The 24,014-nt window shown below is 33.6% G+C and overlaps 2 protein-coding genes and 1 pseudogene across 2 annotated transcripts; all 3 read left to right on the top strand.

Moving 5' to 3' along the window:
• The first annotated feature begins 1,646 nt into the window (after nucleotides 1–1,646).
• Nucleotides 1,647–12,220, top strand: LOC128191495 (neuronal acetylcholine receptor subunit beta-2-like). Its single transcript, XM_052863595.1, has 8 exons — nucleotides 1,647–1,798; nucleotides 5,532–5,689; nucleotides 5,876–5,920; nucleotides 7,168–7,277; nucleotides 7,631–7,861; nucleotides 9,962–10,181; nucleotides 10,385–10,481; nucleotides 11,379–12,220. The coding sequence occupies exons 1-8, from the start codon at nucleotides 1,759–1,761 to the stop codon at nucleotides 11,789–11,791; spliced, it is 1,314 nt and encodes a 437-aa protein (XP_052719555.1). The 5' UTR covers nucleotides 1,647–1,758; the 3' UTR covers nucleotides 11,792–12,220.
• A 452-nt stretch (nucleotides 12,221–12,672) lies between these two features.
• LOC128192688 (uncharacterized) lies at nucleotides 12,673–13,728 on the top strand (annotated as a pseudogene).
• A 2,411-nt stretch (nucleotides 13,729–16,139) lies between these two features.
• Nucleotides 16,140–17,346, top strand: LOC128155842 (uncharacterized). Its single transcript, XM_052817722.1, has 2 exons — nucleotides 16,140–16,574; nucleotides 16,837–17,346. Exons 1-2 carry the CDS (start codon nucleotides 16,169–16,171, stop codon nucleotides 17,283–17,285), a joined length of 855 nt encoding a protein of 284 aa, XP_052673682.1. The 5' UTR covers nucleotides 16,140–16,168; the 3' UTR covers nucleotides 17,286–17,346.
• The last annotated feature ends 6,668 nt before the right edge of the window (nucleotides 17,347–24,014 follow it).

Here is a 24,014-nt window from a genome sequence, read left to right as displayed (position 1 = left end):
AAGTTGAAAACTGATAGAGGAAATTCGGACTAGAATATCTATAAAAATTATGAATGAAAACTTAATGCTTTGTATCCATTTAATGTCACTACCATTCATAAACTGTATTTCATTTGTTAAAAAGTTCAGCAATTTGTATTATTTTCACAATTAAGAAAATCTCAATCGTAGTGTAAAATTTTTATTGATTTGTCTTAAATTTTCAAAAAATATTCAATGGCCATTAACTCAAAAAGTAGGTCATTGACCTACTTTTTTGAAAGTGAAGAATAACACTACCATGTAAGGTCTATAACACACAATAGTTGGTTTTTCATTATCATCAGTGGAATTTTTTTTCATTCTGAGTAAACGTCATCCTTAAATGATATGCTTATTTTTATAAAGGAGATATCACAACAAAATAAATCAAATTCAAAGGAATTGCGATTTCGGTCAAATTTCATTGTTTACAACGCATTATATGTAGTAATGTACATGTATTACTATGACGAATCAAAATTTGAGTGTCATTCTTTGAATTATATGCAAGTCTCAGAGCTCATGTTTTTTAAAATTCTTGCGTTTATTGCATTCATTTTAGATCTAAATCTGGAATTTTCTTTTCAACGTTCAAAATGTAAACAAAAACATGACAAAAAGCATGACAATAACATAACAAAGAGCTCTGTATCACGCTTATAACTTGACGACTGACGCTTAAATTTTGGTTGTATATTAGAAATGTTCCACTGAAGCATTTAAAAAATAAAAACGGAAAAATAATTGTTGACCAAAACCGTGACCATGCCCCTTTAATCACAATTTAGTTACAATTACTAAAATAATCTGATCAATTTAGACAATGTCTTAGTTGGTTTTGTGAGGTTTTTTTCCGAATAACATTAATTGATTACTCAAAACGTGCCTTTAACACAATGTTTATTCGAGTTTTTACTACATCATTAGTTTGTTTTGAGATATCAAAGATAGCGTGTTCAATCCCAGGAAACAAAAGCTTTAACGGTTATTTGTTTAGAACTATATTTGCTTGATACGGTTGGAATTAATGAATCGTGATGAGAACATCCCACTGTTACTTTACAATTCATTTATCAAAATTTTTTGACTTGCATGACTCAATAAACGACTGTACCCTTAAATAAAGCAAAGTTGATTAAAAGTCTTTGTAATTTTTTCATAATTATTGTTACTGGCAGTCATAATTATTCTTCAAAAAAGGGTTAACGCTATCAACACTTTTCCAAAGAATGAATTACACTCTATTAAGGTGAAGTTAAACCGAGGATTTTGTTACTTGGTCTTTTGTTCTTATGCAGGACATTTTACTGATGTGGCGATATGGAACGAACTGTCCATAGTATTTAATATCTGCAGTAAGAACCATTTAAAAACTGTGTTTCTATTTGATTAACTACGTATGTTTGATCTGTGCAATGGGTCTTTGGGCCTCAATTTAACTCGAGTTGTGTATTAGTTGATATAATCGAACTCTTTGTATGGAAGAAATAATTGATTGAGTAAGAACAAGGACTACGGTTTTATCTAGTTTTGTTTTGTCTAATTTACCCTCTGTTAAACGGTTTTCTTAATTTGAATACTTCTATTTAAATTACGCTGATTTCGGGTGACAAAATGCCTTGGTGCAGACAGACAGGTCATCAATAAACATCTTACTCATGACATTTTGATCACGAGTATATGTTACCGGGTCAGTGCTAGCAACATGATCAAATACAAGTTAGAAGAACTTGCACAATGGCGCTAACGTTATGTGGACTGTTTCTTTATTCTGCCTGTAAGTATTTCACTTTAATCACTTATTATTAATTGAATATTCTTTTATAAATGGGGTTTGTGTTTAAATTAAACGTGTATTCAATATGTAAAATCTTTTAACATTTTGAAGGATCATTTCATAGAAAAAGATGGGGTTTGTTGGAGTAAATATAGGGTTTTTTATATGAAGTATAAATCACCGTAATAAATTCTTGAAAAAATAATGGGATTGATGTTAGCCCCCCCCCCCCCCCCCCCCCCCCACTTAAGATCCCCTTACTGTTCCTACCTGCCTGTTAGACACGTGCATTTTTAAAACAAAAACAAATCCCAAGAATGTAATTATTCTGAAGCCAAGTTATATAAATGTACAATCTTATAGCGAAGTCTGGTTAATTTTTACATAAACGAAGGTAACAAATTTTGGAAAGGAAATTTTAACTAAAGTCGAGCTCTTTGCAAAGAAACGATTAGGTTATCCGACGCGGCTGTGGCAGACACGTGACATATTGCAAAATTGATAACCTGACAATGATGCAATTCTAAATCATAGACCTTAACTGTAAAAGACAAATACTTTTTGTTTGTTTAGTTTGTTTCATGATGATTTGTTTGTGAAACACACTTTCTTCCGAATATAGCCAACTTGTGATGTACATACTTGAAAGTTCATTGATATACTATCGAAAATTTGTGTTATGATATTTCTAATATGATAACTAGACTGAGATGAGATAAAAATAATGTTGTCTGGGTCTAGGGTTCCTAGCTCTTAAAGCTTAGGTTTAATCAGGTTTTCCGAAGGAAACATCCGGTTATTGAAATTGTGAAAATTGCGGGCGGGCGGACGGCTGCCAAAGAGTAGACCTATTGTACTGATAGCTCCTCCGACAGGTTTAAAGGCAGAAGTTTTTGTTTTGCAGATTAATTGAACATATATCATAGATGTGCGTTTACCTGTATTTTGTTTCGGTGAATTATGATGGGTACATGTAAATGCCATCTATTAAACTAAATACTTTTTTCATAATACTTCACACACGGTGCATAATTTGTCTAGATAACTCATCTACATCATTGAAATCGGTCCTATGAAGAGATTTCACGTAGGATTTCACAGAATTGTTCATTTTCGTTGTCAGAAGGAGTAAGATTCATTTTTATTTTGACTAATTACAAGTTATTGACAAAACATTTCGAAACCTGTAACTGTGAAATAAAAAGGGTCAGCACCTATTTCCTTATAATTAGACTTCAAAGGTGCTTGAGAGAGAATCCCCCCTCCCCCGATTTAAACAAACGTGTTAGATGACTTTTTTAAAAGAAACTCCTGTACACAACATGTTCTATTTATGATATCTAAAAATAAACGGAAAATTGATTACGATTAATGTAAATCACTCCCCCGCCCTTGCATATAAAAAGACGAAAGGTATGCCACTTCTATTTGTTTACATGACTACCCCTTTGTCATTTTGGGACTGTAAAACATGTATCCGCTTTATAAATCCAACAAACACGGGATGGTGTTATCGCGGTTAATATACCTCTACTTAATATTATATGCTTGGAAACTGAATGGGCGTTTTTTGTAAACCTGGTAAGTGCTAACGTTATCATATCAAACGAGTTTTTCGAAGACAAACTAGGTAACTGCATGAGACGGAAGTCAACATCTTTCAGTGACGTAATGTACACCCATGAAAGATAAAACCCGAGGAGTCTTTTTGCCCACCGATAAAATTAAATCAATTATCTTGGATATTATCGTCACAGTGACCTAGCGGAGGGACATACCTTTCCTCTTTTAATATGCAGGTTGGAATTGGTTTTTAAATATTTGAAATGGAAAATGATATGCACGGCTTGAAAGGAATTTCTATTAAAGAAAAGTCAACTCTGCCGGGTATATAAATCGGGGGGGGGGGGGGGGGGGGGGGGGGGGGGAGAGAGAGAGAGAGAGAGAGAGAGAGAGGTCCTGTCCTCGAACACCTGAGATACTTCACTATTACAAATTGTCACCAGGTGAAAAAATAGTAAGGAAAATACGTGAGCAGATTAAGCATCTTTTGAAACCTATTTTTCAACACCTATATCTATCCTTTAAATTTCATTGTAATAACAAGTTGATGGTATCTTCTACTTTTTCATTGTATCTACTTCCAAACCAGCCGATCTTTAAGATTCTACCCGGCCACCATAAAGCTACTTCCATTTGACAAACTGTGTGTTAGTTGAATTTGGGCCAAAGGGGAATAATTCAAGCTTAAGACAGGATAAGGATTTGATCGAGTAACATATATATCGCAAACATCGCACGACATATTATCATTCTTGAAAGTTTTAAAAGATTCGGATAAACTAGCGAGATATCAATAATCAAAGTTGGCGTCTAGAAAAAATAAAATTACTAAAAAGCGGGGTTTTTTAATGTGTCATCATGCATACTGCTCTCTCTCTCTCTCTCTCTCTCTCTCTCTCTCTCTCTTTCTCTCTCTCTCTCTCTCTCTCTCTCTCTCTCTCTCTCTCTCTCTCTCTCTCGTAGAAAAAAATCAGTGCATTGCATTTAGAAACAAGCGTTGTAGAATCAATCTCAAATTTCTTCGATGTGCAGCCGAATACCAATTTTAATTGTTAGTGGAATTTTATGCACATTGTATTTGTTTTTTTGTTTTTAAAACACATGATTAATAAGAAAACAATAGATTTGACAAAACATGGTTCTCTGTGAAACTATCGATATAGCGGAAGCCTTACTTTTGCTCATTTAGATTCTCGTTTACTTTTGCTGATGTGCATGCCTACAGCCGGAACTTTGCTTTCAATAATATAACAGGAACACGGTATTTTGTTCAATATAATAAATGGTCTTCCGGTGAAATCAGAAAACCTTATAGTAGTCTGAGTATCGCACTACGTCATCATACGGATTTTACAATATTGGTTCTACTTTAACATAGTGTTTTAAATATCCGGTATTGATTTTGCTCTACATCGCTGTTGTAAACAATGACAATAATAAGCAGTTAGAACGGTTATGTATGTATTGTGTAAGAGATAGAAATGGTTAATGTTGAGAAACTCGATTTTGTTGAAGTAAACCAGGATCTCGGGTATGCTTATATTTTCTTTGTTTTGATGCATATCTAAGCATAAAACTGTAGCAAAATATAATTTTTATGGAGTTTTCTTCAGGGTGTACGTGGTTTAGATATTATAGCGTGAAAAGTAATTTGTCAACGTATGATTTATTTTACCGAATCTTTTTTAAAGATGTTATTCTATAGAACAAACACCATGAATTTAAGTTTGAGTCCATAAAAAGTATTTAAAAAACTGTAATCTAATTTGATACATCGGGCGAATAAAGTGTATTTAGTTAGAACATTTTGCGCAAAAATGTTGATGAGATGTGGTTAAGATAAATGTTAATACTCTATTTTGTATATCCAGTTTTAATTTCCTCTAAATTGGTAATTATTTTTTGGAAAAACAGACGTCTGGCACATTTCATCATTATCAATAATTTTGGCAAGGGGGTACACTTTTCTGAGAGACGATAACAAAAAAACTAGCATGTAAACATAGATATTTTCTTATGTATATATATTGCAAGAACGTATATTTATCATTTAAAACTAAGCTTTTAATGGTTGAGCCCATTTAGTGCCGAGTATAGGACTACCTTAATAATCAATATTTTAAGCATTTGCAATGAAACTTTATTTGAAATGAAGTGTTGTATACATTAGTCAACATACTACGGCCAACCCTGGGGGCGTGGAGTCATACAGACGTCCATACAATACGTGGAACCATTCTTTCCACCGCCTCGTATCATAGACTGGTCCGTCCGGCAGAGAAGATCACCGTCAATGTCTCGCTAAGTCTCCTGACAGTCAACGACTTGGTTAGTATATCTTATGTTGCCTTCAACTGACTCGATTTCAAATAGATTTCTTGCTCAATGTGTTTTCCGCTAAATCATACAATATGGCCTCTTAAAGAGAAAAGTGTCCCAGAGATGTTTAAATTTTAACTTTTTTTCTTTATTTCAATGACAAGGCACTAAACTTGTATCAATTTATCTTTCCAGGACGTAAAAACTCAGACTTTGTCCACCACTGGTTGGTTAACAGTGGTAAGTAGTCCACAATGGGTTAACATTGATAAATAGCCCACCACAATTCGTTTAATAGGAAAGAAGCTGATAGATCTAAGTATTTGTTTAGTTAACAGTGGTTAGTCGTACACCGTAGTAAAGTTGTCCATCATAGTTTGATTACCGGTCCGAGTTTCTTACATAATCGTTAGGATTGTCTATAAGTTTGATATAACAATAAATCAATGATTTGATAACATAACATTATCATACATGTAGGAAAACGATTTTTATGGGAAGGAGATGACCCTGGCAGTGTTTACGAATATCTCAAATATAAAAGTTTATTGTATCCGTTCGCTACTTCAAAAGTACGCCATAGTGACTGAATATATCAGTCTACGAAACCAAAACTAGACCTTGATTGTTATTCCCATGTCCGAATAATACAGGAAATGGTCGGTAATCAATACCGTCATGCCCTTCAGTTTGTGACCACTAACGTAAATGTCGAAATGTTCCCCAACAGGTTCTTTTATTCTCTTGGTATCAAAGGTGTAGAAGGGTTATTTTTATTCTTTTCCCGAGATCATCTTTTCCCTATTGTATTGTTTATAACAAACTTCACAGCTGGTGAGATAAAAGCCTGTAAAAGGTGTCTTTGATAAGACAAGCTACCATATATTCTTTAGTTGCAATCCGTAATTTCTTGGGCTTGTAAGCTGTCAGTGTTGTGAATGCAGTAATTAAATGGGGTTTGGCAATCTAACAACTAATTTTGATGTCATCATACGGAAATAAATTCATTTGACCCTAATTTTTGTATAATTTTTCACAGGATGTTGTTAGAGTAATAAATTATAAAATGATAAGTACTGATAAGTTGAAACCTCTGTCTGCTTTCTTCTTGGTATAAAAGAGTTTTCCTTTCTTACATAGCTACCCCCATTAAGTGCAGATTGACTATGTGAGAATCATAACCTCGATTACAAAAAAATTATTTCCATACTTTGCTTTATTCTTCAAATCTTGCATTAGAGGAACAAATTTGTCAAATTCTAGTAAATAATCCTTAAGGAAAACCTCCAAATAATATGTTGGCAGAAAATGGTTGAAAGAAATTGTGAGGAACGTAAGTTAAGCACGGGGTTTTTACTTTCAAATCCTTCTTCTGAAGTTTCAAAATGTTCAAAAAACAAAGTTTTGTTTAAATTTTCTGTTTTTGAACGAAAATCAGAGGTTGGATGAATTCTAGATATACTGATTATGTAAAATCTGTTCTATAGGGATGGCAAGATGCTCGATTAACTTGGAACGCCGCTACATACCCGGATGTAAGCCACGTGTACACGCTGGATTCAGAAGTTTGGAAACCAGAGTTGTTCATCGACAATTCGTTAGTTTTTGCTTATAATATCAAACACACAACAAATGCTACTTCAAAGAGGAAAAAATAGTCCTATTTTGTATTAATAAAATTTTTCGTAAAATTGCTTATATATTGTAAATCTATTTCAATTACGTTCTACACAACGTTAGTTTACGTTTTAAAATCACAATAACCTTCCATTTAATGTATATTAAACGTTTCAGAGTAAACTGTAATAATGTAAGATAGACAAATTGCATATATATCTAAGAATTTGTTAAGTGTTTAATACAAGTGGCTCGTATTGACAAAAATCGATTTTGAAACTATACTCTTTCTAAATCTCATTTAAAATGAATATTTCATTTTTATTAATTTAGTTTAGATGATGTGTCAATTCTGCAAGACTCAAACGTCATGTTCAAGGTTTTACGTGACGGGGTGGTAGAGTGGAAGTTGCCGCGAATTTTCACCACTTTCTGTAACGTTGATGTGACGTATTACCCCTTTGACACACAGAACTGTGTCATAGAGATTACCAGCTGGGCATACACCGTTGATGAAATCTCGTTGCGGGCAACCAGAGAGTCTGTGAACATTGAGGACATCAAGTAAGGATGAATAGCTTCTCGATAAAGGTCCGAGGACTGGAAAATTATTTCGAATTCAGGAAAATAAACGTATTGTTCCTGGAACCAGTGTTTGTAAAGAAGTATTAAGTTATGCACATCTATTCTACTTTCGGTAGGGAATTCGAATAAAGGATAGATATAGTGCACAATGGCAATTAAAAACAAACAGATTCTGATAAATTATTTTGTAATTAAATGTGTCTGCAGTCGTCGTCTGCTAGGAAATTTAAAAATCTTAAACAACATCATTAACTTATATTATCAACATCAAAAAGATTGTGGATAGCTATATCATTTAATATTTATTCGTTTGATGAGATATCGACGCTTCTGATTGGTTGAAAAATTTCTTTGATACCTGCATCAATAAAATTTTTGCCGGATCTACTTTTCTCAACTGTTCTGATCTAACACTATTTATAGAACGGGAATTTCAAAGATAAACACTGTCAACAAAATGTAAAGTTGTGTCTGTTTTATTGTCAGCAAACAAAATGCAACCTTGTGAATATAAAAACTTGAAAGTTTAACCTTCAAAAATAAACAAAACACATTGTTTGATTCACGAAATAGAAAATTAAGCGTCTTCTCACGATTTCGTCTGCTTGAGATCAATCAACATTTACAGCGAGGCTGGCTGTTCCTTTTCCAGGAATATTATAACGAACATATAGGCCTATAAACTTTCACGGTAACACTGCTGTTCAAATTTGGTAACGATGATTTTTAAATTTACACACGTGAATGATCGGTCATCTGAATATAAGCGTCGTAAAGAAAAGCTATGAGTAATGCATCAACTCCTTCGGCGCATTCCAAGCGGCAGATATACCATTTAAGTACATCACTGGCCATAGGCGTCGGAACCGGGGGGGCTAGGGGGGGCTTAGCCCCCCCACTTTTTTTGCAAAGTTATACCTAACCATTAGAAACATAGCATGATAGAGGGTTCAGCCCCCCCCCCCCCCCACTTTTTGTCGCAGGAAAGACTATTGTTCCGGAAAACTTTTTCATCAATGCGCTACGCGCATTGATGAAGTTTTCCGGTCAATTTTTTCTTTGATACGTCGATCAATAGAAAAATTATTATCTTCATTTCTTAAATCATAAGCAAAATTATTTTAGGAGTCTTAATTCTGCTTTTTTAAAAAGAATATCGAAAAATGAAGATTTCATGACGTTACAATTACCAATGTGGATACTGGTATCAAATAAGCTATGGAATGTCACAATGAAATAGACAAACTATAACTGAAACTTATTATTTTTCTTGTGGGCTCTTATTTATTCACTAGATTTTGACCCGTGCGTGCACGGGTTGACATAGCATATGCTATACCTACAATAATGCTATTTATTTCACTACACTCTGCTGAGTTGGAATAATGTAATCTGTGTCTGCCTCCCATATACCCATAATGTAGCAGAAAATTGCAGAATCGCTCCAAAACGATTTTGAAGAAAGTTAATAAAGTTGCATTGAAAATAACAGTCAAATTGTTCATAACAAACCATTTTGAAGCTGTAAATACCTTTCTTCAAAAAGTTTAATTTATTTTATAGTTGCAGAATTCAACATTTCTTCAACAACGTTTTTTACACACCATGTTGACATTCAAAACTCTCGGGATTTTTTTTATAGTAAATGCACTGTGTTAGAGTTATCTCCCGTATTTTCTTTAATGAACAGAAAACAATTTCTAATGAAAATTTATAGGCATTTGTTTTATTGTCTCTGAGTTTATCCATGCAAATGTGATATTGTGGAAACTAAAAATAAAGGGCCTCCCGTGATTTACAGTGAATGTAATGCGCATGCGCAAAATTGTAAAATCCAAAAAATTCAGATGATTGCCGGAATTTTTTGAGAATTTTTTGTTGATTATTAATTAGCGAGGCTTGATTGAGAAAAAATAAAAACATATTGGTAATCTTCAAATACCAATGATGTTTAGAATATATAAAACAACAGACAGTACTCTTCCGATTATTTGGTATTAAAGCTAAAAAATTCGAGTCTATTATTTTAATATAGTAGTATAGATTGTAAAAATGAAGAACTATTGAAAATATTTTCAGACCACACGGAGAGTGGACTATCCTTTCGTCGTCCATTGAAACAAGAGAATTACAAGAGACAAAAGAAAACGGAGATGTTGAGAAGTTTTCGCAACTACACTTTTACATCAAAATGAAACGGAAGTCAAATTACTACATATCCAGCGTATTGCTCCCTGTTATTCTCACATCCTATTTGAATATCTTCGTCTTCTTACTTCCAGTCGATTCTGGTGAAAAGGTATGTAAACGTATTTATTTATTGTTGCTCTTGAAAACTCACATCTCTATTTTTAAAAAGGCTATTACAATATCAGGATCTTACATGTACCGATACAAAATTCTCTTGGAAACAATCATATCTGTAGAGAAAAATCACATTTACCTAGAGTTATAACGTGATAATGTGCAAACTTTTCGAACACGTTTTGTATCATGTTTTAGGTGGGATTTATTCTAACGGTGCTATTGGCCTTGGCAGTGTTACTGACTTTAGTGAGCGATAGCATACCCTCAACATCCATCAACACAAGCATTCTGTGTGAGTACATGCTAGGTCATTGATTATAGAATGTTTGTATTATAAATAAAGTAATACCCACCATGTATATGACCGAGGCATGAAGTGGTTTGCCTTTCTGTCGTGCTACCCGCTGTTCATCTTCGGCCATTCTTAAGATTATATCTTTAAAAATATAGATAAATGCATTTAACTTTGTATTAATAGTATTTACATCGTTTACAATTTTTATGAAGGAAAGTTTGAAAAACAGTGTTCATTGTTTTATCAAACTAGAAAAATTGCAAGTGATCCATCGCCATTCTTTAAAAAAGACTCTCCTATGTTTTTAAAAAAAACATGCAATTTTAATTGAGCTTTTCTATTACCATGACAGAATTATTTCATATATTGTGTTTAGCATTATTTAAAAATCATTGTGTCCGGGTTTTTTGATAACAATTTTATCTAAGTTCAAACAATCAAGAAAAAGCAATTCTACCTTACAATAAATTTTCACTTTTTATTTACATCGACTTCTTTATCCTTTTTTTCTTGTCAACACGGTTGACAAAAATGTTCAAAATCATTTTATGAAACTGTATGCGATGTCTTAAATATGTATGTATGTTATGAAAAGTATGTTATGAAATGTGTTTTAACGATACATTTAATAGATTATAATGAATTATTTATAACATCAAAAGGCCATGTTTAATAAAACTCAGAAATCATATCATAGGTCTGTTCAGCCAAGATGAGCTCGCGAGTGTTTAACAAGTTTCCCTATGCTTATGACACATACTCGTAATACTTTTTTTGCGAATCGCTGCTACATGTATTTTACAGAGGTCACATTATCATTTTTACTGAAAAATAATTTTCAATATTTTGTATATATTAAAACAACTACATTCAACATGCATGTATCTATTTTAGCTGTGTACCTGGCTGTGACGTTGTGTCTTGGAGTTGTGTGTTGTTTACTTACCGTTCTCGTCATCAGGATTAACTTCAGGGACCCGGATACTCCAGTCACAGATGTATGGAAGCGCATCCATGACAATATTCTAGTGCCGTGTTCGTGCTCGAACGGATGTTTTTGTCGATGTAAAAAGGGAAAGAAATCCGTCAATCCTATAGACCCTAAGGATGAGCTTGTGGTCATGAATTATGATGGCGAGAAAAATGAACCGAACCCAGAATTAGAGCCAGTAGACGAATTGAAATGGACACACGTGGCCACGCTCATGGATCACTTTTTTCTTGTTGTCATGGTTATCATTACGACCATTTCATCCACCACATTTATGGTGGCGTTGTCTGTTGGAGGGGCAGTGAATCAGTCGTAATCAACACTTGGACGGGGGCAGCTACCTTAAACTGAAAAACCATGGTGTGATTATTACAATCGTGTCCTGTCAGAAAAAAATAAACATTCATCTATATTCCCATATCATTTAAAATTAAAGTAAAGAATATGAAATAAAACTTGTACTTAATTGAACAAGGATCATATGACCATAGAACTAAGACGAACTCACATTTACTTTCATATCACTTTCTAATGACACGTGGTAATAACGAACTATGTATTCCTTTTAAGTAAGACTTAAGTGACCTAAGTAAATGAGACAGTTGTTTCACAGAAAGGATGCTTATATAAAAAAAAATAACCTCTTTCATTTTAAGTGAGAACAGCATTAAATACTACTGTTGACGATGTTAAATGGTAATTTAATATATGTGTTGACATCACAACAATAAAAGCCAAATCTTGTTCCTTTTGTTAATTTTTGGACAGTTGTATATAATTGCAAAGGTTTAAAACTTGTACTATGAACATTTTATATATTCACTCTCCTTATGGGAGAGTAATGATTTGAGGTTGTGAGGGCCAGTAAGGCTGATTTTATTATGAAAATATGTGTCTAGGAAAATGGTAATTTACAAGACGATAGGAAGATAATAAATGAATATATTTCTTTCATCTTAGTAAAGTTCATATTTCAGGGAAATATTGTTTATAGTACCGGTATTGGCTTAAAACTACATTTGTCAAAAGTAAAATAAGAATGAATAAGAATAATTAAATAATCTCTGATTAAAAACTAATTTGCGTTATCAATGCGGGACCTAACTTACGTTTGCTATGTACCTCGCCAACGAATTTTTTGGGATGATACCATAAGATAAAAGATAGTACTGGACTACATGAACAATGATAAGAACAATGGTCTGCAGAATAAACATGGCTGGATTTCTAGAAAACTTCTTTTCGTTTGTTTTCTTAAAATTTTCAATTGATGATTCGGAATTTAGTGATCTTAAGTCTCTTTTTAAACAGAATGTTCAGTTATCCACAACGCTTCAAACTTTACAAAATGACGTAAAACGCCGAGATGACCTAATAAACGAGTTTCTAGAACGCATTCGTCAAGAAAACAGATGGATGAACTTGAAAATGCTTTTTAACTCAAAGACAATTTATGCAAGCATTATAAAAGCAGACTCAAAGACTTGGTGATCAAACGTAGTGCCGTGTCTAATGAAGCTATAAACCGTACTCCCGTCATTAAAGACGATAAGAAGATAGGTCGAAAAGGTGAGTGATGTTATGAAATTGTCAGGTCATATCCCACTATACATGTATGTGATTGGTCTGCTTATTAACACAAATGCTATCTTTATACTGAAGAAATGACGGTCTTATCTGTTATTAAATTGCTTGATTATTATCCGGCAATATAAACTGTAACGTCGGCAATCATTTGAGTTGAAATAAACGTTCACGCAAAAACCCAATGTTTTACAGCATCTAATCAAAATTGTTTTTATTTCACTGATCGATTATTGGCCTCTTTTGTTACTAATAATACTTTTTTGATGGGATTGTTGCTTTTTACGTACAGATATCGAGCGCCGAGCTCAGCCCCAGTGCGCATCATACTTTGATTTAAAAAAAAACCCGCACAAATGTCGGAAATGGCTATAATGGAGTAATAGGAATCTTTACTGCTCCAACAGACGGCATCAGTGTCCTCGACTGGGTGATTCGACTGGTGTCGGCCGCACATGCTACCTAACTGATGCTAAATAATGATTAACTTAGTGTTACATTTCTTCGTGCAAAACAGGATGACGACATCTCAGTAAGCGGACTTGCTGTTGCACATGTCGGAAAGGAGATGTAGTATTTGTGCGGATGCATTCGCTTCTTGCTGGAGATGACGATATATTTTCCAAAACACACGAGAAGCCATCATTTTCCGGATGGTTGTTGCATTAAATAATACAATATCCTTTTAGGTTAACGCTCTTCCATTAGGCAAATTAAAGCTATACTTGCTACAATTTGCGTAAATTTTAAATAACGGGGAGGGGGGTGGGGGTGCATGTGTTGATTACTTTCAAAAGTTACTTTTATGCTTTAAATATCAATAATTAGTTCGATTGCGTAACAGAAGAAATATCAAAATTTTAAAAACAATAATATTTATAATTCTGACAGGAAAGTATTGAAAGTACTGCATCCTTTTGAATATTAATTTATCGCGTGATATCGAAATCTAATTTGAGACTATCATACAAAAATGGGAGATGGGTCAACACCTTTATAATTGTTATATTTCATGATGAAAAGAATATACTTTTTATTTCAGTAAAGCATGAATTGTTCCAGTATACGAGTACCTTGAACGTCTGTGTTTCCTCTAAGGGCTACTTTTAGTCCTGTGAGTGTTATCGTATTTAAATATGCAAAAGTACGGGTCTCGTGAATGACATCCCTATCACATGTACACTCATAAATAGGTCTCAAATCAACATACAAAATCGAGAAAGATTTAGCAAACAATAACTGCCAAGTGATTTCCTGTGGACATACACAATGATGTAGGTTTCGCTCTTCCTTCATCAACATTCATGAAAAGGCATTTAAATTCTGTGTCTCAATGGAATTCATTACTGTAATTTACAGAATAAGGGTAACTATTTAAAAGTGAACCAAAAATGCGTTTTCATTCAAAATTAACGCAAATTATAGCGTGTATAGTATTAAAAGTAAAAATTAAAAATACAACAATTGTTGAATTATGAAAAGTTTGATGAGACTTGAACTTAAGCAGGGTTAAGTAGAAACAAATTTATTAAATAACATCGATCAAAAATCGAGCATGACTGTCATAGGGACTTTTTACCTTCTCCTTTGTACTAGCATAAATAATCTCTTAAAATAGCATCACATTCCTTGACCTGCCACATAACGAGGCAGAGTACAGTTAGAATGCGCATGACTTTGCGCATCTTTCTTTCATGCATCTTTAGCAATAGGTGCAACGTTTTAATTTTCTTTCATATTGTGTATTTAAACAAAATTGATATAATATATAACGTTAATGGGTTGAGAAATTGTGATTATAAATTTGAAAGGGTAAAATGCTTAAATTTCATTCACGCATCATCGTTTCGATATTGTAAACATATTCACAATGCCAAAGAAAAGAATATGAATCGCTCATTCATTCGAGGCTTTAATGGATTTTTTTCAAGAAGTATTTATTGACAGTGCATCGGAGAAAACATGTTAGTATTTAAGTTTTATTTTGCTAAAAACGAAGTCAATATATACATGTACTGCAATATTCCGGAATAGGCCACATTATTGACAATAAAGTCAAATTTGATAAAATTATTGGACCGAAACAGGAGGTCTATATTTTTTAAATTTCACAAGTTGGTGACTTTTTACAATAGTTTTCATATACTCTAATTTAAAAAAATCTCTATGACAAAAATAACAAACAAAATAGGGGAAAATATGAGAAATTCTGCACATATTACAACAAATTTTCGAAGGGCCTCATAATAAAACTTACTATAAGTTTCGAGACGACTCCCTAGAAAATTTGGGTGGTAAATAAATTAATTTTTGATTTAAGAATATAATTGATATAAAAGTAAAAGTACATGCAAGAATACTCATCAAAATATCTAGTGTAGAAATATTTACACTCGGCCTCGTTGAGATAAACGTTATTCCTCAGTGAAGAAGAAATACAGTGCAAGTGAAAAAAAAAACGTAAGAATACACATGTTTTAATAGAAATATATTTGATATTCTTGAACACTTTCATATATTTAATAATAAATTCGAATATATAAACCTTTGTTTAAAACAATAATATACGAAATAACAAATAGAATCTGATGGTTATCATGTTTATATAATATACAAACTTAAGTTGAAATCAGAAAGATATTTAGAATTAAAGACATCGTAGTTTTGACTTATAGGAGGGACTGACTGTTAGTCTAAATAAAGAAGGTGAATCAATTTTCTTCCATCTTGAACCAAAAATGGTGCGATATGCGAAAGGAAGTGTATTGGTATCAGTATTGTCCACTACTTTGTAGCAATGAAGCCAGTCGCAGAAGATGGTGGGTTGGGTTTTTTTCACACATTATGACCATCAGTCTATACAAGTTTGGCGTTTTTAATTCTTTTCATCGTTAATATTCAACAAAAACTCAACAAAAATATAGTCAAACACACGTACGCGTACCCGTACAGGTTTTAAATCTAAAACTCTCATTCATAAAAAAAATTCTAATTAAAAACTAATCTACGTTACCAATGGGTGACCTTATATACTTTTGCTACGTACCTCGCCAACGCATTTTTCTACAGAATGATACCATAAGATAAAAGATAGTAGAGTCATAAGAAGATGGTCTGTAGAATGAACATGGGAGGACTTCTCGGAATATTCTTTTGGTTTCTTTTCTTAAAACTCTCAACTGCTGATTCAGAGTTTAGTGATTTAGAGTTTAAAACTCTTGTTAAACAGAATGTTCAGTTATCCACAAAGCTTCAAACCTTACAAAATGACGTAAAACGGCGAGATGATCTATTAACCGAGCTTCTGGAACGCCTTATTCGACAAGAAAAACGAATGGATGAACTTGAAAATGTTGTAAAGTTTAAAGACAATTTCTGCAAACGATGTGAAAGCAGACTCAAAGACGTTGAGACCAAATCTAGTGCCGTGTCTAATGAAGCTATAATTAGAACTAACACAAATTCGTCAAACCGTACTCCCGTCATTAAAGACGATAAGAAGATAACTCGAAAAGGTGAGCAATAATATGCCATATCACACTGTACATGTATATGATTCGCCTACCAATTTACCCAAATACTATATTTCTACTAAAGAAATGGCAGTCTCATATATTTTTTATTGAATTAATAGATTACCATCCTGAAAATGATTCACTGTTTGAAATTTCTTTATACCATTTGTAAAATCGGCAACTAATTGAATTGGAATAAATTTTCACACATAAAAAAACAAATGTTTCACATGATCTATTCAAACGTGTTTTTATTTCACAGAACGGTTATTGGCCTCGATTATTCCTAGAAATGCTCCTTCTTTTGATGGGATCGTTGCTTTTTACGCCCAGATGTCGGTCATAGAAAACAGCCCCAGTGCCCACCATACTTTGATTTTTGACAAAGTACGCACAAATGTCGGAAATGGTTATAATGGGGTAACAGGAATCTTCACTTCACCAAAAGAAGGAATCTATGTCCTCAACTGGGTCATTCGAATGTATTCGGCCGAACATTCTACCGAACTAATGCTAAATAATGATCAACTCGGTGCTACCTTTCTTCGCGCAAAACAGGGTGATGATGGCTCCGTGAGTGGTCTTGCAGTTGCACACCTCGCTAAAGGAGATGTCGTGTTTGTGCGGGTTAACTCCCTTTATGCTGGAGATGGCAATGTACACGCCGATACGAATGGGTGGCCATCATTCTCGGGATGGTTGTTGCATTAAATTATTCAATATTTCATTGTTACAATCCCATTTGCCTAATTAAACGTTTCTTACGCTTGCATACACGTTTCAATGACGTAGCAATGAATTGCGCTTAAAAGGTACTGTGGGATCATTGAAATTCGTATGGGCCAATTTTTGCGGATTGCTTATATTTTACAGGTTCGAGGGGACGTAATTTCGTGTATTTTCGTATACATACAAAAGGACTATGACTTGATGAGATGAGAGGTAGCCACGAATTCCACGAAAATTGAGCCACCACGAAATCTAATGATTCCACGGTATCAGGTCATGGGGCATTAAAACAGTTGATTTCTGCTCTACATTTTACCGTCATGTATTTCCTTTAGTTAGTAAAAGTAGGACTTCAATCAAAGTGAAGTTCCGGGTTCAGTTTGCATGATGTTACAGAGGCGGATCCAGCAATTTGGAAAAAGGGGGGGGGGTCCATTTGATGAAAACCAATATGTACAAATTTCATTATTTGTCAATAAACAAGGACTTTTTGAACGTTTTCAGTGCGTATACAACTGTATTTAATAAACATTTATCTCATCACTATCTATGTCAACAGCAGAGTGCACTGCATTATTGAGCGTTTTGCCGTTATGGTTTAGGTAATGAAGATTTGCATAATACATGTATCTAGCCTCAAGAAACCCAAGTCTCCAGCAATGAGAAAGTGCGTCCATGCTTGATAGAAAAGAAACACTAAGAAACAAAAATAACTCAAACTAATTACGACAAACTATTATAAAAATGGATATTTTGCTAATTTTTTTATGTCTTTGATGTTTTTAAATTCTGAACTATATTTATCGATTTTGATTTCTATCGATTGCCTTCTTAAATAAAGGTCTAAATGATAGGATATGACAAAAGAGAGGGGATAATGTATCTGCTGAATAAATGGTACGTGTGTAATACTGTGGTAAAAGCAATTGTCGTCCCAGGGAACTTGATGTGACCTCTGTAATGGGTGCGTTACATCATCCGGCACTAGTATAGATGCGATCATATTTAGAAAAGTTTTGAAAAGTTGGGCATTTTCATAATGGTTTACATATAAAGTTAAACCCTTTAGCCGGTATTCAGTTTTGTAACAGAATTTCCGATTCTTGGAAGCAAAACAAAAAAGGCTTTCTTTTGTGTTTCATGTGGGTATTGTCTTTTCCGATATATTTTATTTTTAACAAATAAAATATACAACATGACAATTGTCATGTTTCCAACCCCCGGACCCCCCCCCCCCCTCTGGATCCGCCAATGTGTTAGGTTCCTCGCAACCTCCTTGATTATAGAAGCTATGAATTCAATAGCAATGTAATATATAATCATATATTTACATATATCAGTCTATCAAGTATTATTCCCTCTATTTCTTAGGGAAGTTATAGTTAGTTCATAACTCTATAGAAACAGCTGGACTGAAATCTACATGCCCCGTTTATCGATTGGTCGAAAGCTACATCGGCTGAAACTGACAAGAAGCTGACAGGACATGCCCTGTTTATCGATTGGTTGAAACCTACACACTGTCGTGTATCCGCGCCGGTAGTGACGTGTTTGGATAAAGTGAAAATGGTGGTTCCGTTTGCTTCTTGATAAGTTTTCGTGTTATTTAAGGCTTACATTGTCTACTTTTACATGAAAAAGATCGTCATATCTATTTAAAAGTGTATAAAATCTTTAAAGTTCTACGAAGTTTATGTTAAAATTATGTAAATAAGCAGTTCATGTCGATTAATTGTGAACAACGAAACAGATTTGGATGACCTTGTTTTTCAAAATAGGAACGGTTTGGATACGCATCTGGGGGTCTATTCACAAAAAGTCGTACGTCTACGATTACACTTTAAACTTACGACAAACGTACGTTTACGTTTATGGTGCTATTCACAAAAGCTGTCGTAAGATAGTAACGTTGGCGTACGTCTGTTACAGTCATAAGTGCGTCTAAGTTCTTAGTTACCGACAATGCTCATGCGCAGTTGGCATTGTGGAAAAATGACGTCACGCTGTATTTTCGCTCATTTACATTCGCGGAACTTTTATAGCGCCTTGGAGCACAGACGTACGTCACTTCTTTAATTCTTCCCATACGCCTATTTTAATATATGTTTACAATTATCGACAGAAAGAAAATCCACATGTGCCTGACGTTAAAAATATTTCTTATGTATTATAATAAAATATTTCCCTGTTTTATAATAGTGTTATTATATTTCTTGGAATAATTTTGTTGTGAAAAGAAAAATTTTGAACGTCAGACGCATGTGAGAAAATCTTAGTTTTGTATGAAAATGTCATGATTTTTAACTTCCAAAAAATCTACAGCAGAAAACGTCGCATTTTTAAAACACTGTCAAAAACACTTTGAGTTTATCGCTACATGTACATTCTAAATATGCCGCTTATTTTGTCTGTTTCGGCGATAAATGTAATATTTCTTTCATATTTTTTCTGTAGAAAAGTGAATATAAGAAGTTATGTAGTTCATGACTATCATTAGATTTTTATTAAAATATGACCTACATGTTACATGATGAATTTTTGTGCATAATTCAATAACTCTTGAGATCATGCTTCATTGTATTAATATTTGGCGGTTGAATATTTGGATCTTGTCGTGAGCTGAAGCTCACAATAGGAAAACCAACGTGCAAAGGTATAAATATTTCGGTCTTTTTAATAAGTTTAAAAGTTGTTTCAAAAAAAAAAGTTTGACAATTTCTTAAAGGCTGGGTCTACCTTAAATGATTAAATTTTTAAGGGGGGCCAGACGGACCCCCCCCCCCCCCCCGATCCATGCATAATATGTAGTACGTTGATTAAATTACATACTGATACCTAATTAGTGTGTATGCATATGACTACTGTTTAACTGATTAAATGTACATTTGTAGGAATAAAAGAAAACGCCTATAGTATCAAATAATAATCGTAGTTTCAACTAATACTGATTCGATATACCCGGTGTAACGACGAAAAGTGCCCCTGTAGAATACTGACCCGGGGGTCAAATTTCTACGGAGAAAACTGACCCAGGGTCAGTATTCTATGACAAGTAGGGTCCTTTTTCTACAGTAGAAAACCATTCCTGTATATCTACGACCCCCACACGTTGAAAACTGGCCCATCAAATTTTGACTTCGCTTAAAAACAACATCAAAAAGTTTCTACTTGAGAAAAAAATAATTGCAGAGACCAGTTAGTGTATTCCAACAAACACGAAAGGTCGCAAACTGGTTTGCTTTGTTCAAATTCTTATATCAAATTTTCCCCCATAGGAGAAAACTTGTTTCCTTAATATACAAACAACACATGCAAGAAACTTAATTCTGATCAAAAGGTAACGATTAACGCACCGCTGAAACAAGTTATTGGAGGATGCAATTTTGCAGTGATTCACAAATGACATTATATTATGCTACTGTAAACGTATTATATTTGGCGTGTAAGATATTTGGCGGAAATTAGTTTATGAACAAGTCGGTGTAGATTTGAATTAGCGTATATTCTTTTACATATATGTACGACATTTAGCGATGTACTTGATTTAGCGGAAGCCGCATTCCGCCAAAAACGCTAAGTAGAATACACAGCCAAATGTAATTACGTTAACAGTATATACATGTAATATTTCACATAATGAAATATTGTTCAAATTATTAAACATTATACATGTATGTATTAGACCGAATGCTTTTTACCTGACAGATCATACATTTTGCCTCAAGTAAACTGTAAAGGATTTCCCTCCCGGACTTTCTGTATGCAACATATCTCAATAGATGATATACTTTATTAACACTCAGTTAAGAGTTCACTTTTTCAAGAATATTAATATAATAAGCGCTGGGTTTTTTTCTAGATTCTAGATTGAGTATAAAAGCCTGGAACACTTACATGTGTTTGCTAAATCAAAGGAGAGTTTAATGTTAAGTCAGAATATGCAGATATTAATTGCTAGATTCAGATGTCGTTTATACATGTAAGTACCGTGGTTATATTCAATAGGAGTCAAAGTCAATGTAAGGCCCTTTTTAGTGTCATTGTTACTTTGCGATTTGCTATCACTGTTATATACCAAAGTTTGCAAGTACATTTTAATTTTGATTACGATAGTGATCGATTTCAAACTCACATAGAATTATCTGTAAAATATTTTGTTTCTTTTGTTCAATTCTAAATTCGAAGTTTTGGAATTTGTGACGTTTATATTGACTGTATTATTATATTATATCAAGCATTGTATTTGTCTAACATATATTCTTCTTAGTAAACCTGTTGTAGCAAAAAAATAATTGTTCTTAGAAAAATCAAAATGGGATGATGCATGCAATCGTGGATTTAAGGAGTGGGGGAATTCAAACGTTTTAAATTCACTCATCAAATTGACCGATAATAGGCATAGAGCCCCCCCCCCCCCCCCTTTGGCAAATATAATTATCCCTCGGATCCCCCTCACCCACCCATTTTTACCTTTCTGGTTTTTTTATGCATACAATAAGGGCGTGTTTTTTATTCATTCAGATTGATATTATACCTTTTCAGTCATGGTGTGACATTGTAAACATATGTCATTCCTCCCCCCTCCCCCCAACTCCCCTAACCTTTTAATTTTTTCTCTCCTAGATTTGCACCTGTTTTAACTATCTATTACTCTAAGGTACGTCTTTTTCTTCTGTTGCCTTGATTTAATGTGAGGGAAACATTTTTTAATCAATGTACTTTAATTAACTAAACGTGACTATATCTTTCATTTTTAATTTGAAAAATTAAATAACAGACTAAGATAACGATGATAAGCAATAACAGGTGATCGGAAAAGCGTACTCAAGCTGGTTTTTCGAACAATTTAGTATCAAACAGGCAATACCTCTCCCCCCCCCCCCCCCCCCGGCCCAGCACCAACACCATTTTTCTACAACTCTTACGGAGAATAATGACCCACAGGTCATAATTCCTATGATGTAATCTAAGTATTCTACAACGAAGTGGGTCATTTTTCTACGTAGAAAAATGACCCCCGTCAATATTCTATGGGGGTCACTTTTCGTCGTTACACCGGCATTGCTGTCGCGTAACATATATCTTTTCCAATATGTGTTAGGTTTTTAATGGTGATTTTGGATTATATACTTGAATGATTATAATTGAGCTTCAAATAAGATTAAGAAATATAAATTTTAACTACCATTAACATATTTTGCAATACGGTATACAAAAGGATCTCCGGCACTGTTTTTTCATGGCAAACCATAGCGCGTTATCAAATAGGAGTTTCTTCTCTTAATTTTGCTTATGACAAAAAGAAGGTAGAACTGCCATAACTCAACTATAAACATATCAATTATAGACTTACGTCAACCCAATAGTAGACGTAAACGTACGACTGTTTTTTGACGTAACGTCACACGTACGATATTTTGTGAATAAGCAAAATCTTTCGAAAAAATCTTACGTCAAACTTACGTCTACGATTAAACGTACGATTTTTTGTGAATAGATCCCCAGATACGGTTTGGATGTAATTAATTTGTGAGTGTAAACAGTTCCTTTAATTATCCCCTCGCGAAGGGGATATAGCATCGCTACTATGCGATATACATGCCCTCACTGAAAAGCATGCTTTCAATATAATGGATATCGTCATGTAATAGACATATGAAGTCACATTGTTTAAAAAAAATAAACATACACGTTAAAGACGTGCATTAAAGCCAACAAAACTTATCATACCATAATTTGAATTTCAATTTTACACACGCTCCAAATAACTTGCAATTGGCTTATAAAAATTGCACACAGATTGCTTTACAGATATGTTAAGTCTATTGTATAATCATTCCATCGATATTAATTTCGAAAGATTCAGCCTTTAAGTTACCAAAATCTTTACCGACACAAAAAACATGTGTTTACGATAGTTGCTACAGCGACCTAAGAAAAATCACGGACTGCATGAAATAATCACGCTGATATCAGACTCCAATTCTTACAGGAGACGATTTGGATGTTTATTTTAGCTAACGTACTTTTATACAGTAATTTAGCGAACTTTACTAACTTTTCATAATCAGTTTATGAATTAGTAAAAAGAGAGATTTAATATGAACAATAAAATGCTTTCTTTGACGATTCATGCGGGTTATGAAGGTAGCGATCGTTGCAGAAAAAAATGACATAACCCGCCAACCCCGGATGTATTTTTTCTGCAATGTCGCTACGTTCATATCCCTAATGAATCACCAAAGAAAGCATTTAATTGTTTAAATACACGCAAGTGGGATGGATCTGATTACACTTTTCAAAAACCCAATTATACTACGTATACATTTTCAAGCAACTAAATTTATTTCTGTTTATGAAGAATTTAAATTCATTTAGTTAATTTTGCCAATCACCAAAAGTAAAAACGATCAAAATTGTAATATATATCGCGTCAAGGTGATTTCATCTTTGGTTGTTTGGTTTTAAAAGCAGTATCCTCATTATAAACAAGTTATGTACCACTGAACTGGTATATGATGTACAAAATAATTTAAATCCAAGGAGGGCAAACAGTGTTATTGAATTTTATGATTAAGTTAACAAAACTTTAGAGCCGTTTCATCAAGAGTTTTGACTTTCGGTGGGATGTTTTTATCTAGTTTGCTCATCAAAACAACCTGTCAAATATTGACCTCATTTCTTCTAACTCGCTACGAGTAACTCATTAAT

This window comes from Crassostrea angulata, chromosome 7 (assembly GCF_025612915.1).
Source record: "Crassostrea angulata isolate pt1a10 chromosome 7, ASM2561291v2, whole genome shotgun sequence".
NCBI lineage: Eukaryota > Metazoa > Mollusca > Bivalvia > Ostreida > Ostreidae > Magallana > Magallana angulata.
Note: the sequence above shows the minus strand (reverse complement) of the source record. Positions and strands in the feature narration are given on the sequence as shown.

Excerpts from the sequence above, each read along its gene's own strand:
- LOC128191495 (XM_052863595.1), top strand. The coding sequence starts at position 1,759 with ATGGCGCTAACGTTATGTGGACTGTTTCTTTATTCTGCCT. Across the intron at positions 1,799-5,531 it reads ACTGTTTCTTTATTCTGCCT|TCAACATACTACGGCCAACC; the intron begins GTAAGTATTTCA and ends TGTATACATTAG. Across the intron at positions 7,278-7,630 it reads GAGTTGTTCATCGACAATTC|TTTAGATGATGTGTCAATTC; the intron begins GTTAGTTTTTGC and ends TTATTAATTTAG.
- LOC128155842 (XM_052817722.1), top strand. The coding sequence starts at position 16,169 with ATGGTCTGTAGAATGAACATGGGAGGACTTCTCGGAATATTCTTTTGG. Across the intron at positions 16,575-16,836 it reads TAAGAAGATAACTCGAAAAG|AACGGTTATTGGCCTCGATT; the intron begins GTGAGCAATAAT and ends TTTATTTCACAG.